Raw genomic sequence first — 17,707 nt, 5'->3', positions numbered from 1 at the left:
ATCCACTGCTGATTACAGAAGTAGACAGGAAATGAGAACCTTAATTGACCACCGACGGACAAAAGTTATGTCTGCACTTGATCTGACAAAATATGACAGTTGCAGCTGGGACTGCATAGCTACGTGAAATAGTGTACTCCTCAGTAATCTTCAGACTTGAAGAAAATCCCTATAATATATTAATTGAATTAAATATGTCATTCCAGTAGGCACTGGCATGGAAGTCCAACATTTCACAAATGATGTAAATGGTTTCCTGAAGGAGGACATAACCATAAAAGAAGAACATGCCCAGACAAACGGTTACACTTAAGCCTTTACATTCCTCCTATATGAGTACTCCAAGGTGTTCTTTTTTTTCCTAGAGAAAAACCAAGGTGGACTATCCATATTTGTGACTTGTTTGAACAATAAATATAATGAGAAAAAATATATTAAAAAAAAGGTCAACGTGATAACATTAAAAATAAAAGCTAGTCGAAATGTTCTTTACAAAAATGTTTAAAAGAAAAGAAGGACTAGAAATATTGTTAAACAATGTCTTACATCATTGTTATTATAATAAATCCATGCCAGTCCATCATCACTGTACTTCAACTTTAAAGTCTTTAGTTTAGCTCCTGTAATATTTTGCTGTAGTAGTATTTTAGTTACTACAGTTTTGTTCCCAAAATATACTTGAAAGTATCTCTCCTGACTGACTTGACCAGCATGAACAAATGGCGACCAACCTTTATTTCATCACAAAAACATCATAATGTTAGTGACAATGTATTCAAACTCATATCAGAAATAATATCAGAATGTGTCCATATTAAGAAATTTTCAACAAAATCATTTATGTATTTTGTATTTTAAATTCAAAACACATACATGTACTTATTAATAAGATACATTTATGGAATAACATGATTCATGTTTTTAAGTGATCAATTGTTTAACAAACTTAATGATACATCCTGTAACATGAGCTATGGTTTAATTTTTTTTTTCAAATAGGTATTTCTTTCTTCTTAAATTAGTATTGTCACAATAAGCGTATAGGCAGGACACAAGGTCAAGGCTAGTCACAAGAATGTGATATCACATGCTCAGATGATCATGAGTGCAGATTCTTGTGCATGAGTTATGTGAGGTCACAAAATGGTGGGAAACAAAAGGTGAATGTTGATAGTCTTGGCATTGGAGGAATGTTATAGCATTGGAGGAATGTTACAGAGGTTTTGGGAATGAGATTATAAGAAAAGTAGTTGAAGTTTTTGAAGTCAGTTGCAGTCAGGGTCAGTTCAAGTTAGGCCTCAGAAAGTGAGAGCTAATTAAAATCAAATGGTTGCTTAGTCTATTAAATCATCACATGTTATAGTATCCTGTATTTATATTTTCTCACAAAAATAAGCACATCAATTGTGACTATTTTATCCATCAATTTAACTATTAATTGTAAAAAGAAAGAGACTTTAGCCTTGCCCTTTAATGTAGAACACATACAATACTTGATTCTTATTCTTACACTTTTATGTGTGTTTGCTTTTAGTGTGTTGAGTCATAGCCTCATTTCAAATCAAATATTTTAGGGTTTTTTTTTTTGCTTTGTTTAAAAAATATGAATTTTTTTTTATCAATGAAGGAGACTCTGATTCAGATGTGATAACCTTTTAATTCATCATCAGTCTTTACTACCAATATATCTTAATAAATTCATAAACTAACTAATTAGCACTTGTGATTTTTTAAATGCTGTTTAGCAGGTTTTCAACTTATCCAACTTATATATATATATATATATAGTGGGAAGCATGGTCTAGAGGCTATAAACATGAAAGTAGCACTATATAAAAGCTATAATTTATTTATTTATAGAAAATTTGTCCATCATGGTTTGATGATGACCACTTTCATTGGGGGCTGAGGGATTTACGCTCTGCAGTTTTGTGCCTCCTCATCTGTTTGGTGACACCTATGTCAGCCTGGAACGTTTGACTGTACACTGGGCAGGTAATCCCAGCTAGAGCTTATGCCAGTGGCCTTGATTTTTTCTGACACTTTTCTTCTGCTGTTGTCTTGCCCTCTACAATTTTTGAACCATTTTTTCATAGCACAACATAGATAGAATTCTATTTTTTTTAATCCATAGAAAATCTAACAATAACAATATTAACCATTATTATTAAAAAGCTTTCATAAACTTTAAGACTTTTGTTGTAATAAGTATTTATGCTAAAAATAATGTTAGGGTCACACTCATCCTAATAAAAAATTTGGCTTTTCAAAAAAAAAAAAAAAAAGGGAGGGTCTTTGAAGTTTAACTGTATTTACAAAACACAATTTAATTTTAGTGCTTCACACATTCAGAGATATCATTTCTATATTTGTACAATAAGAACAAAATATACCTGCATTTCCATATCTTCCTTGGTTAACTTCATGTCCTACTATTGAGTCATCAGAAGAAGTGAGTTGGCAGGTCTTGATCTGACCAGACTGTAAACCTAGAGGCCCTGTGTTACATGCAACTGAGACAAAAAAATAGAAATGATTGCATTACAACATCAGTATCTGATGTATGTAGGCTTATGTGTTCATTTTAAAATTTATGTATGTAGGCTTATGTGTTCATTTTAAAATTTTAACAATAAAAATATTTAACTTTTTAAAAAAGACAATTCATCCTTGTTACAACTCATAGAGTGATTGTTTTTCTCTTAATAACAAATGACTGTTAGATTAAAAAACAACAGAACATTTTTTACCCCACCTCTCCCCCACAAGAAATAATCCTGATTAAGCAAATATAGATCTACTAGACTTTATAATATTCCAATGATAGGCCTTTAGATGTAGATTAAAAACTAGTACAACTTTCCTGAACATTAATTTATTAAACCCTTACATTGGGAAATTCCCAAACACAATAGTCCTCTTAAGAACATGATAGTTCTTTCCAATCCAATGTTGGATTTAGACCTTGAGCTAGTTCTCTAGCCAAATTTAAATTTATTTCTTTTTTTACTTTAGAAGTTATAATTGTCAAACTAAAGGACTAATTTCCATACAGACAATAAAGATTATTATTAAGTTTTCCCTGTGTTGCCAACAAGCTAGTAATTCTTTTCTCTTACATCAACTGTAAAATTTCTAGGAAAATTGTTAGAGCCATTTTTGAGATCCATTTCCAGATTACTCACTCTGCCCACCCTCCTGACTTGAACAGAGGTACTTTTAAAAAAAAGCTATATAGTTTCATAGTACATTTAAATGTAATTAAAAACTGTTTCTTACTGCCAGCATCTGGTGTTGTGTCTATGGTAAAGTTCACATAATCCAAACTTCCTGAAACATCTTTTATTGTGTTAGTATCACCAACCAGCTGATAGCTCATGACAGTATTCAATCCAGATATCCCCAAAGGTACCCGGTATGTATTGTTAGGTTCCAGTATAATTTTTACACAGAAAGCATCAGTAAAAAAAATTGTACCAAACTGGAAAAAATGCATTATTAGAAAAAATATATACATACTATCATTGATATAAGAGACTATATCTTAGTATGAAAAAGTAACCATTCAAGAAGGGAAATGAGAGAGTTAAATTTTATAGCACTTAGATAACAAAAAAAAAGTAAGTCTTTATTTTGTTTTCACTAGATTAGTATTTTAATGTAATAAAATTGAAAATCATGGCTGAATGTTAACAAACTACATTTTTATGCATAAATTCATTATGTAAAATGTTTATTACACATGTAGGCTTATGTAATATTAGATTTTCCCCTCAAGTTTAAGTATATAAAGTCCTAGTAGCATCACATATCCATTCAATTATTATAAATGTAAACTTTACAATATAATGAATAATAATAATTTATGAAAATAATAAAAAAGATTGGCCCCTCTTGTAGCTGAAATAGAATTTAATCAAAGCATCAACTTTTAAAATTATTTGGAAGTAGATGTTACTTATATTGTATTATTTAACATGGCAACTTATCCTTTCATTTCTGTTGAGATAGAGCAACTTCTGAAGTCACAGAAAACACACAGCCCCTCAACAAGATATAACTTATTTTAAATATCTAAATATTTTTTTGAATTGTAGAGATCTTTATGTATTTGTTTTAATGTTAAAAAAATACACTAAGATTTTTTTATTTTATTTTCTAGTTGAGAATCAGTTCTGAAAAAAAAATATTAATCAGGAAGAATAGCATCAGCCTTAGCCTCTAATAAGATCTTTAGAACTCTTCTTTAAAAAATAAAAAAAGGAAGTACACCAAATTATATAAAATATATAAAAATCTTATATTTTACCTGCAGGGCAAGTGTGCCATTGTTCTTTGAAATGGCTAAAATATTTTTTTTCTCAGTCTGCACAAAAGCATCCACAAATGAAACATAAGGTGGTAGGAAGATATTCAGCACTGCATTTTGTGCCTCAGCTCTGGATGAGTTGGACAGGGCTATAGTTGTCTCAATCTCTACATTGGTACTATTGTAAACAAAGTTGAAAGAAAGTATAAGGTAAGATAAAATAACTATGCAAGTTTATTTATTTATTATTTTTTCATTAAAATTACTTTTGTATTAATCAACACAAAAACAGAATTATTACAATATATATATATAGACAGACAGATAGATAGATATAGATATATAGATAAAGATATATATTATAGATTTACTTATTTCAAATGAATATTCATTAATTTATTGATGAACAAAAATAATACACAAAATAAACAGTTAGTTGTCCTTGTATATAAAAAAAGAGCAATTATTAATGCCAGCTATAAGCAAGCAGTGACCAACCAAACTTTAGTCAAGATGCAACTTTTCTTGCTCTGTGATCTCTGCAGCATCAGCTACTCAAGCTAAATTTAACAAATCTGTGGCCATTTAATATTCCCATGACTTTGAATATACTAAATATTTGATCAAATCTCTGATGAGCCTTTGCATTTCTTTTTTGATCAATATCAATTTAATACAAGTAAATGCTATTTTTTTAGGACATCAAAAACTAAAAGATTTGATTTAAGTTTGCTTGTTTTTTAAAATTAAATATAAGTAAACACTTTCATGTGAGATTTAATACAAGAATACAAGTAAACACGCAAAAATTTCTTAAACCTAGATGATCATTTTAAACGAAATAAATTGTTGTTTTTTTTCTTTTATTATTCAATAACCTTATGTGTGAACTCTAATAAGAGGCTTAAAAAGCTTATAGGATAAAGACAGGTTACAATATTCAATGAAATTTCAATTCTACAGGGCCTAATACTAGAAGTGGGCTGTATAATATCAATGAAGTATCCTTACTCTTCAACAATTTAGTGAATCAAATTAAAAGTATTTATTTAAATCATCCTACACATTGTTTTGTCAAAAATTCTTACACCTTTAGGTAATTGGATTGATTTATGATTACCTGGTAGAAGTGGTTGTGTTGAGCAAGGAGGATACATTGAAAATTAAGTTCTCAGTACCATTACGTTGCACTAGAATAGTCACATCTAAAATGAGGACAACATTAGCAACATGGATACCAAAACTGGCTATGTAAGGTTTAGTATTGGTAGCTGTTGGGTGGTCAGCCATTTGTAGAGTCACCTCAACAGTAAATGTGTCATCATCAGAACTTTGATTAAATCCATATCGATATGACTGACCTAAGTGCATACAAGAGACATAGCATGATAAAGATTGAACAGTAATTACATTTCAAATGAATCTTAACTTATTGACACTAAACCTATACTTTGTGATGAGAGTACTTTGTCAATGAATAAGTGTTGAAAGTACATAAAGAATTTGAAAAGTTATAATGATTTAAAAAGTTAAATGCTTTTAAAAACGACTTTTTATGAATTCATTTTTAACATTTAAAAAAACTTGCCTCCATTACTTATCACACCAAGTTCAGCTTCATACTTAGTTATCTGAGATGAATTATAAGCGGAAGATTTGGTAACTTGAAAACTGTTTTGAGCCAGAGCCATGTTGGGAAGGTTTTTGCCACTGCTAACAAATTTGACATCCATGATGGTCATGATGGCAGAGGTGTTGTAAGGCATAACTGCATCAAATGTAACCTGTTTCATAGACACTGAATGTTAGAAACTGAATGTTGGTATTTCTAATGACTTATGACAAATTTAATTTAGATATTTATTTAATGTACAATTATTATCTTCACATTATTTAAAAGTGTTAAGTAAATATAAATATTTGTCTTATTTTTGCTTAGCCAATAAATCTGGAATACTGAGAATAAGAAAGGTAAATGACCACAAGAACAAACAATAGCATTGAACTTCAAAGGAAAATGAAAGAAGACTAGCTTGAGGTTGTAAGAAACACTTCAAGACATACAATTTAGTGAAGTCATTTCAAAAACCTAAATATTAATATAAATAAAGTAATATGATAATTAGATTAATCAATTTTATTGTAGTTTAGGATTTTACAGTAAAGTTTCCATTTCTAGCCTAGCCACGGAAGAGGGCAGGGCTAGAAAGGTAAAGATTCTAGGATTGGAAAACAAGCCAAATAAACTCCTAGGTTTCTACTATGCCTATTTTTTAATGTACTTTTTTATTTTATGTATATTTAAAACAATGTAAATTTGTTTCTAAAATAAAAAAGTATTTCTTATTCATCTTTCCATGTGTTCGATTATAAATTGTATTTAAAATGTAATTTAAAATATTAATAGACCAACTGAACTTACTTTAGAAGATGTGAATGGAATTACAGTAAAAACCAATGGCAGCGTTCTGAATCCTGCTATTGGGACAGTAATTGTGTTTTCTGTAGTGTTTAAGTAGGTTCCATTTTTTATTGTTGCATTACTCTGTCCAGTAAAAATGTAAATATAGTTTTCACTTTGTCATTTTTTATGTCAACAATCAAAATTTCTTTTAGCATTGGTTAAGAAGAATACTCATCTGTATATGTTATATAGCCTATTTACAAATGCAAGTAATATATATATATATATATATATATATATATATATATATATATATATATATATATATATATATATATATATATATATATATATATTATAATAATAATAATCTTTATTATCTGTAAGGAAATTTGTCTTACAATTTGTGCATTACACCAAACAAAAAACATTATAACTATAAGAAACCAAAGTGTACATTCACACCAGACTCACTCATAATTTACATGTGACAAAGTTTATACCAGATTGTTCTTATTTAATGATTTGATTGCTAGGGGAACAAAAGAGTGTCTGTTTGTCTTTGCTATCAGTGTCTTGTATCTCTTTTGTGATGGTATATTTATTTATTTATTTTTTATTTTTTTATAATTTAAAAATCAAGAAGTGTCCATAGATGCTCAAATACTTACAAGATAAACAGTTGCATAGTTTGAAGCATCACCTACAGTTAAAGACAATGTTTGAACAAGAATACTTTGATTGTTGGAGTTGACTGTGAAAGTTACTGATACATTACTTCCAACTGCAACTGTTGCAGAGTCCAGGAGACGTACAAGGCTCTCAATTCGAATCTTAAAGTCAAAATAAATGGATGAAGACATAAATTTAAGTTTTCAAAAACTAAAACTGCTTATCACACAGAAATTAAAATAAAAACCTAAACACAAAACTGGTGCATGCACTTACTCTGTTGGCTGATGAGTCGACTGTATTAGTTCCAGTGTTACAGACATAACCAAGTTTGATTTCCCCAATATCCGTGTACAGTCCTCCAACATTTCTACAAATTATTAGTTAATAGCTTTACAATGAAATTGAAAATATAAATACTTTTCATAAAGCATATTATGTGTCTTACTTTAAATGAATAGAAAACATTAATTACTTTAACTTACATTAGGAAAGAATCTAACAGGATGTTATTTTTGATGAAGTCCAATAGTTAGCACACAAAGAAGCAAAACTATTTAGCAATTTAACTTTCAAACTATTAAAGTAAGTTCCCTCTTTGACCTTGCATTTAAGGGGGCAGAATGTAAAGGTCATCAGTTTCTGTGGCCCACAGTTAACAAAAGTTTCATGTGGCTAACACAATAATCAGCCTCTTTTCCTTTTTCCTTAACTGTTGTTAGAGCTGGGTGGAATCAGAGGCACCCTAAAAGATTCCAGAAATTAAAAATGCCAGTCTACATCAGGATTGGAATCAGGGACCCCTCAGTTCAGAAGCAAAGATCTTTACTAATCAGCTACTGTGCCTTTTTTCAAAAATATATTCTGCTAATTAGGTAAAAAGACGAATCACTTAAGTGAATTGTTGACTCTAAGTAACAAATCAGTTGTTTATTACTATACCACCCTTGCTATTAATAAGAGTTACAAGAGTATTCCCAAATACAGAGTGGTACATTACATTTTATATCAAATTTCTAATAGCTAGTATAATATATAAATCATGTTAAATGACAAAGCTTTATGCCTTAAATTAACCTTGGCTGATACGTAGTAGTTGTGTGTGCTTGTGTTACACAAAGAACATTGTCTCCCTTGTCTAACAGACCAATGTACAATATTTCCATCACATTAGGCAGATTAAGTGGTGTGCTGACAGTCACTGACAGCTGACTAAAAGACACAAAGATTTTGTTCGATAAATTTTAGATCTTAATACATAATTTTTAAGATAAAGTTAAAATATAATGTCAAATAAACTAATATTCTAATGTTATAGCTCAGTCTATCTTTAGTCTAGAGAGTCTGATAGTATTAATGAGCATAGAAATAGTGAAACACACCTTGTAGAGTTGACTACTGTGTCTAGGGACAAAACTACACGTTTAGTTTCTGATTGGACAATATAAGTGAAATTTTCATCAGCTACTGGATCTTCACTTCCTGTGATTGATAACACTGAGATATTTCCAGTTAGGGAGGTACTTGATAGCTGTGGAAAATGTATAGTGTTCTCATAGTTTAACTATTGTGAAAAGTGTGCTTGTTTATTATCATAACTAATTTGAAAGGCGCTGCCTATTTCAAGTAGTGTTGAATAAGTTATTACACATAAAGAAAAGGCAGCAAAGAATTCCCTATGTACAAAGAGAAGGTGGACATGGAAAAACAAACAGCATGTTATCAATTAGGTTAGAATGCACAGATTACTTCTCAATTAGGTTGCAATGCACAGATTACGTCCTGCTATAGAGATTCCCTTTGTTTTCATGCTCATCCCAGGCAATACAAGAAGTAAAGTAAATCTAGAAATTTTAACTTAGGATTTAAAGATAAAGAGAATTACAGTGTAAGCACTGGCAAATGTTGTGTTTGTTGTTGCTGTCACTGTTGCTGTTGTATTCAAGGAAGAACCATAATTTGGGCCATATTTCAAAAGCACATTGACAGTGTGGTTAGAATTATTAGGTGCCTTGGTTGCATCTGGAGTTAGTTTGGTCACCAGCTCAAGTTCTATTGTGTTAGAATCAAAACTGGATGATTGCACTAATGTATCCACACCTGAAAATAGTAAGTTGAACATTACTAATATATTATTTGGCACTGTAAAATAAAAGAGACAGTATGAGCCATAATTGTAGAAAACATAGCAACATAACATATTGTCAAAATAGTATAAAGTTTTCATGTGTTTAAACACTCAACATTAATCTCCTCACTTATCTAACATATTTAAATAGAATTCTTAAATCAAAGATAAGTATACTGACCAACATTATCTGCAATGCCAATATCAATAGAAGCCTGTTTGTTGACACCTAAAATCTGGTCAGTTCCAAAGATACGTTTGACTTTTGCTGAGCTGTCAATGCAGGGGTAACCATCACCCACTCGTACCAGGCGAATATCACAGATACTTAAAGCATCATCCTAACAAAAACATTAACAAAAGAGTAGTCATGCTTTCAAATTTAAAGAATACTTTATGTTTGTTTCTGTTTATTTTATAATATAATTATAAACATTTGTTAAATATAGGATATAAAATAGATGTGCACAAGTTTTGGCAAAAGTTTTGTCAGTCTAACATATTTTTTTAATTACAATTCAAAAACTGGAAATATAATCTCTTTAAATCTTTACAGCTTCAGCAACAAGACTTTAAAAAATGCTATGCAAACATTTTATGTAAAATATAGGTCAGAATGTTAGATGTATAGCTGAGTAGCATAAATCACTTGGCTATCTATGAATGGGGCTAGGGTTCAAATCCAGAGTCAAGCTGTTTTGTTTTTTATGAGTGTCAAATGCAGCACAGACAGCTTCTTCTAGATACTCCTTTCTCACACAAAAGAGATTGGACCATAACCCCCTGAGTATGCTATAGCAAGCAATAACCAAAATACAATATAACAATAAAAAAACGAATAAGATTTATAATTCAATGAGAGATTAGTTGACATGACAGACTTATGAAACTTAAAGAGATATTTTCTTTTATGATACTATGCTTGAGGACTTGATACTAAATGATACTAAAATCCTTTGTGCATTTGATATATCAAGAGTAACTGTTCATAAATGTTGCATACTAACATAACACTTTACAACACATTGGTTGAAGTATAAATATATAAAGCACTTACTGAAGTTGAAATATTCAGTGCAAGTGGACTAGTGCTGTTTGGTGCTAGTTTTACTCTTATATAAAATTTAGCTGGAAATCCAAGTGGAATGGAGTTCAAGTTGTAAGTGTTGGCAACAGTGGTGATGTAAGGTGTTGCTGACTGAAAGATGAAAACTTTTAAGTCAATTTGAATCATAAATAATCTTTGAAAACCTAGTTACATATTAATTTCACTGTTTTTTGCTAAACATTTACATATTAATACAACTTACACCATATACAAACACATTACTCACTATTCAAACAATTTATAAATTCACTATTCACACAATCATTTGAAAATCATTATTCACCATTTAATCTTTATATTAATTGCTATTTTTGTGATTCATTATTTAATATTAAACTTGTATAGCCCATTCACCATCTTTCTCATAATTCATCAATCACCATTCATCATTATTCTCCTAACTAATCAATCACAATTTACACATATTATTTTTTGCCATTTAATTATTAATTAATTTAATTATTTGATTTTAGATTGCTAGTAACTTGCAAGAATTTGCAAAAATTAATGTCATTAAACAATTATTATTGATATGTCATATATGTCAAGCCAACATTTTGGCTCTTGTATAATATTATAGTTCTTAGTTCAATGACCATCAATCTATCCATGCAGTCAAAATAGCTAACACATGTACAAAATTAAAATTAGCTCATACTAAAAGTGCAATATCTAATCTCCAAATAGTCCTCACTTTGTCATAGTGATATATTGAAAATAGAATATTTATTTGTATGTCCTATCCCCACTGAGCTTTGCATTGAATGTCAAAAATTGTCAAGTTAGTACTGACAAATAGAAATATATATATGTTATAATAATATATGAACTATAATAAAATATGAAATATGAATATATTAAGTAAATATTTTTGTTTTTAGTATATTTATGTGAATATCCTCAGGTTTCTTTTGAAAGGATTTGATTCGACATTGATTTGGATTTTGTATAATCTCCCACAACATGTAGGTCAAACCAAATATAAACCAAACTAGAGGTTATAAACTCACACAACATGTAGGTCAAAACAAACATAAACAAAACTAGAGGTAATAAACTCACACAACATGTAGGTCAAACCAAATATAAACAAAACTAGAGGTAATAAACTCACACAACATGTAGGTCAAACCAAATATAAACAAAACTAGAGGTAATAAACTCACACAACATGTAGGTCAAACCAAATATAAACAAAACTAGAGGTAATTAACTCACACAACATGTAGGTCAAACCAAATATAAACAAAACTAGAGGTTATAAACTCACACAATATGTAGGTTAAACCAAATATAAAGAAAAGCTAGAGGTACTAAACCCACACAACATGTAGGTCAAACAAATAAAAATTTGATACAGTATTTTTTTAAATGTATATTTCAGCCAATTTAAATATTAAAAAAAATAAATATGCATCACAACTTTAATTAATGTAGGCCTACATAAAGGCCTGTTCACCTGAGCCTACCAAAGTATAAGCACTGGAGCTAAAATTTGCAGTGACTGCCAACTGAACCACCCAGAGGTTAGATTGAGAGAACATGATACCACCACTGATTGCTGTTTGAGGAGCTGGAAATTAAAGAAGTTTGGGTTTAAAATCATTTACTTTAAAGATCAGTTCTAGGTAGCTTTTCATTTCCTTTTGCTTAGACTGAGATATAAGCAGACCTATAAGATGCTAACAATCATTATTGAGTAATACATAATTTTAAAAGCAACTTTAAATTGTCATAATATCGATGACAAAACAAAATTGAAATAGATATATGTAATGTAATTGTGATGAATGTCTATGATTTTGGTTAATTGGAAGAATTTAAATATATTCTTTAAATGTTTCTAACTTAAGAATTTTGCCTTTGAAATAAGACATATTGATTTTTTCAAAGCTATTAATTAATTTATTTTCTTATTTTTTTATTATGCTGTGAGAAATTTCTACATATAAAATATATAATTAGTTTTTATGTGATTGTGATAGTAAAATAAAAATCATCAAAAACAACTAAACAATAACAAACAAACAGAAAATGTTGCAGCCAAAAATTTTATAAATGTAGGCTACTAAAATTATTTATTTTCTCTTCTTTCAAAACCATGGAGACAAAACAAAAGGATCAAGGTACATAAGCACACTAGATAATGATGAATAACCCCTAGAATCAAAACTGCCATTATCCAGCAAATATATAACGTAAATGACTTTCATCAATATAACTACTCAGGACTTCCTACTTCAAAAATTGCACTTGCTAAATGTGAAACGTAACAACATGAATGATCCAAATGTTTAAAGCTCAAATAAAACTTTAAATTGTTATATAATTATTACATTATAGGCCTACTGATGAGCTAGATATGTAAAGCCGTCAAAGACTATGCAAAAATGAAAATATCCTATCAATGTAAAATTTGCCTTTGTATAACAACTAATCCTCCAAATAAAAATACCCAAATATTTAGCCTTTTTAGTTTTTCATGACCTACATTTTGAGCCCCTTGCATGAACAAAAGGTTCTATAATTTCCCACATCAAACCTCCAATCAGTCAGTAAAAATCTGCAGATGACTTACTTGAGTAAAGCTGTGAGTCATTTAACAAAATAAAGTTGATGGCAAGAACAATAGCATCCTCAGCAACATCATTGACTGTCTCATAGTTGCAAAGTGAGTCCATGTTGATAACAGCCCGGTCATAGTTAGTATCATTAAAACTAGATATAAATATAAATAGCAAGGTGAATTTCACAGCATGAAAATTATGTGGAAAGTACAAGATTGCATGTCATTATGTTTACAGTAAAAAAAAGCAAATTACTTAGTATGCAAAACAAGGCAACAAAAATATGTTAATAAGTCAGATTTGCTTAAAAGATAATATTAGACAATATTTGTAACAAAAACATGTCAAGAATGAAAAATAAACTACCTAGGTCAGTGTCAGAGTAAAGTATTGTAAGTAATGTATAGAAAATGATTTTTCATACACTACTAAGATATTGGAAGATCATTAATATAAAGTATATCTTATAGATTTTGCATTTCAACAATAACTACACACAGAAACAGTTAATGTTCTGATGACAGTATGATGCAGGATTTGTTCATGTTTAATTTGGCTCTTGAATATGATTGTTATCCTGCTCCACATAAGCTAAAGGAAACAGACACACAGATGACAAAAACAATACTATGGAAAAGTTCACTTCAAGATGTTGTCTACCAATAAAATGATGTAATGAATAATAAAGAACTCAGGGAGAGAATAACAAATGTAGTGGATACAATAACAAATCAAACTCTATATGAAGGATTTTCAGCCAGATTATTTGGCAAGGAAGAAAACTACATGTTTACAAAAAGTGGAAAGGGATGGCATACAAGGGTATTAAAGAGTGTATGTTCTTGTCTTGGTGAAACTTTTAGGAGGATTGCACAGAAAAATGAATAAAGGGGAGTTAACAGAAGAGTGGATAAAGGGGAGTTAACACAAGAGTGGATACGCTTTTAATGAGTACTGAAAATACTTCAGATGGAATTTATATGCAAGTGTGAAACATTTGTGAATGTTAGTACAACTTTAGAGTTTACCTAGACAGTAGAAGAACTGATTTCTCTATACTTTCTTTAATGACACATGGATTGTTCTGGCCAACAGATTGTAACTGAATCTGCAAAAAAACAACAACAAAGAAACAAATTATAGTCTCCCTATTTTTCATATCCATAAGTTCAAACATTTTGATCTATAAGTAGTTTTTTTCATAAGTTGTTCAATCATTGTAAATAAATAGTAAGAGTGTACAGAATTTATACCAATGTTTGCTCAATTAATAATCAAACTATATGTCCCAAAAAATAACCTTGCAAATTTTGGCCAATGTTCTATTAGTGGCATTCGGCATAATAAACTCAATGTTAAATGGAGAGTAAATGGTATTCCTAGCAGTCTGTATATTTAGAAGAACTTTTCCAGTTCGACCAACAGGAATTGTGTCACTTCCACGTCCACCAAAAGTCAAGTTTCTAGCTGGAGTATTTAGTGCCTGAAAGAAGGAAAAAAAAAAGTTTCCTTTGGTATAATTTAATTCTTAGGTTAATTTTAAATCTAATTTGTTATCCTATACTGTAATACAAGCAATCTTTGTAGGTAGGCCTATATAAATATAATTTTTATTTAAAAAAAGACTAACAATTTTATACTTAACAGCCCTCCACCCCTTTCCCATAATCACTATGGCTGTCTTAGCTAAAAACCATATTAAGTTAGATTGTTGCTTCCAATGACTAACATGTCAAATTGTAAGAAACTTCTAAGTTGAAAAAATACAATAAGATTAAAACCATTGATTTGACATACAAGATGCACTAAATGAATTTATTACAAAAATTGTTCTATTGTTACATTAGATAGGGGCATATATAATATTCTTATTTACATAAGTTAGGGGATTATATAATCTTCTTATTTACAGTAGATAGGGGCTTATATAATCTTTCTATTTACATTAAATAGGGGCCTATATAATATTTACATTATACAGAGGCTTATAATCTTATTTACATTAGATAGGGTCTTTAATCTTCTAATTTACATTAGATAGGGGCCTATAATCCTCTTACATATATTAAAAAGTGAGTTATGGCCCAAAGGTTATCTACAATACATGATAATGATAATAGAAAAATTTGAGATTGAGAAAAGGTTGGGAAAAAGCAACTAGGAAACAAGTATTTGGTCTCACAACTCATCTCCATTGATCCTCTTATACAAGTTTCTTATGAATTCTAAGATTTCCAAAACAAAAGCCTTTCTTGAAATAATTGTGATAAATTCATGCCACAGAATACAAATGTTAGAACAGAGGAATTACATAAAAACTCTCGCCATGTTTGACTCTCCTGTTTTAGAAGTCATGTTTTCTGCGGAAAAGATCCTCTCTACATTTTAAATGTATTACCAATGATTGCATCTGACATTAACAGGGAGGTGAAACTCGATATAAGAAGGTAATTATAGCATATAAAGTCATACTGAAGGCCTTTTTAAAAGACAAATAATTTATTTTTCAACTAAAATTTGATGTCCACACCCTCTCCTAAAGGGGGCAACATAACATATAAATTGATTAAAATATAAATAAGTAGTATATATTATCAAGAACAGTAAATAATTTTGTACACTTAAAGTGTGATATTTTTGTCTGTAACTGGTTGAGTTGGGTGAGAATTGGCCCAAACTACGCTCCCCCTGGATCGAGACCATTTGCCTGGATCCACCAGATTATTAAAAGAGCTTTATCTCTACTATTAATATTTGCACCATTGCCGTATCCTTGGACACAACTGTTTTCAGTATGGAATCTAATTTCTAAGTTCTTCAGTATTGTGTTAGTTAAACATTCTCTAATAACGGCTTTCATTACTCTGCCAGTTGACAAAATCTTAAAATGACGGACATTTGTTGAGCTGAAAACAAGTTTCTACTGCATTTCTTGAACTGAAGTCAAGTTTCTACTGCATTTCTTGAACTGAACTCAAGTTTCTACTGCATTTCTTGAACTGAACTCAAGTTTCTACTGCATTTGATGAACTGAACTCAAGTTTCTACTGCATTTTTTGAACTGAACTCAAGTTTCTACTGCATTTGTTGAACTGAACTCAAGTTTCTACTGCATTTGCGAATAGTTTGCCTTTTACCAAACGAATCACTTCATATGTGACTAGTTTTGACATTTTTTGTGGTCAATTACGTTGTAAAGAAGTTGAAGTAGCGCATTCAGGTGATTAAGTCTACCGGATAAGATAAGATAAGATAAGATAAGATAATTTTTATTGAACCAATCAAATGGAAATTCAGTTTGACTACAATTGACAACCTCAGCGTAACTACTGTAACAATAACATTATCGTTGCAAATACGAACAACATTCACACACGAAACACATACATTCACAACCGGCGCTTTATGAATTTTACTTCTATTACTTCTCGATGACGACAGCTGATCTTGTAACACTCTGACCAAAAGTGGGATAAAGAAGTTTTTAAATCTTTCTGTTTTAGTCCTAATGGAAAGGAGACGACAATTTCGTTCAGATCTGATGTAACAGTGGTTTAATGGGTGCAGGTTGTCTTTAAGAATCGTGAGTGTTTTGGAAAGACATCTTTCCAGCTCTTCAAGAGATGGTAGCTGTGTTCGAGTGATATTCGATGCTTTTTTAGCGGCCCCGAAAGGGGAAAATGTGCTATTAGTTTTGTGTGAAATGTCTGTCCGTCTGTCCCGTTTAGATCTCATAAATTAGAAAAGTTAGTGAAAATCTGACATAATATTTTAGTCCATTCTAAGTTCTGATGCAACGGCTAATTTTTTCGTTTCTAAAAGTGAAAAATTTAATTTTTTAAATCACTTATGCAAGCAGTTTTTTCATAAAAATACACCAATTTTTCAACTATTCACTATTAATAGTAGCAAACATTGGAGGCTCTTTAGTAGGGGTAACAACTATTAGTCATATTTTTAACACATTTAAGCAAATGGTTTTAGATTTTTTGTCTAAAAAAATTTTTTTTTACAATTGTATTGCTACATTATGTAAGTTCTGTCCTACTAACTCAGTGTTTCTCAAACTGTGTGCCGCGGCACACTAGTGTGCCGCCGAAGATTTGCAGGTGTGCCGCGGGAGTTTTCAGAACGCCACACGTGCAGCGTTACACAAGTCTGTCTACTATTAAATTTTTAATTCACGTTGCGATGACATCCCCACTCGTAACGACCAGTTATGAAATTGTCCACTATTCATATATTATTATAATGACTAAAAGTTGGCCGCCTTAGCAGAAGCACAGCAGTTCTTGAATTGGGTAACGATAATAATAAGCGATGCGTTTCATGTAAATTGGTTAGGTGTATGCTAATAATAACAAGTTATCACTAAGCCTTATTCATTGTTATCCATGGAGAAATACGTTAGCAAGAATGAAACTGCGAAAGCTTTAAATGAAAAGCAAGGAACCAATGAAGGTACAAAGAAGATGACATCGGATATGGTTTCATATCTTCGGGACCTGAAGATGCTCCA

The 17,707-nt window shown here is 30.3% G+C and overlaps 1 protein-coding gene across 3 annotated transcripts in view; it reads right to left on the bottom strand.

The window, feature by feature from the left end:
- The window catches only part of LOC106075275 (uncharacterized), a 98,651-nt gene that overhangs the window by 12,146 nt on the left and 68,798 nt on the right, over positions 1-17,707 (bottom strand). For all 3 annotated transcript variants that reach the window (XM_056026952.1, XM_056026951.1, XM_056026953.1), the window contains 18 exons: positions 14,489-14,671; positions 14,217-14,296; positions 13,200-13,339; positions 12,091-12,194; positions 10,571-10,711; positions 9,695-9,854; positions 9,271-9,485; positions 8,768-8,916; positions 8,463-8,597; positions 7,662-7,755; positions 7,385-7,546; positions 6,732-6,854; positions 5,898-6,093; positions 5,430-5,670; positions 4,310-4,487; positions 3,280-3,481; positions 2,394-2,513; positions 547-731 (listed from right to left, as the gene is read on the bottom strand). In XM_056026952.1, the coding sequence (XP_055882927.1) occupies positions 547-731; positions 2,394-2,513; positions 3,280-3,481; positions 4,310-4,487; positions 5,430-5,670; positions 5,898-6,093; positions 6,732-6,854; positions 7,385-7,546; positions 7,662-7,755; positions 8,463-8,597; positions 8,768-8,916; positions 9,271-9,485; positions 9,695-9,854; positions 10,571-10,711; positions 12,091-12,194; positions 13,200-13,339; positions 14,217-14,296; positions 14,489-14,671 (2,808 nt within the window). The remainder of the gene's footprint in view (positions 1-546; positions 732-2,393; positions 2,514-3,279; positions 3,482-4,309; positions 4,488-5,429; positions 5,671-5,897; positions 6,094-6,731; positions 6,855-7,384; positions 7,547-7,661; positions 7,756-8,462; positions 8,598-8,767; positions 8,917-9,270; positions 9,486-9,694; positions 9,855-10,570; positions 10,712-12,090; positions 12,195-13,199; positions 13,340-14,216; positions 14,297-14,488; positions 14,672-17,707) is intronic.

This window comes from Biomphalaria glabrata, chromosome 4, assembly GCF_947242115.1.
Source record: "Biomphalaria glabrata chromosome 4, xgBioGlab47.1, whole genome shotgun sequence".
Lineage (NCBI taxonomy): Eukaryota > Metazoa > Mollusca > Gastropoda > Planorbidae > Biomphalaria > Biomphalaria glabrata.
This window is presented reverse-complemented; position numbering and strand designations above follow the sequence as displayed.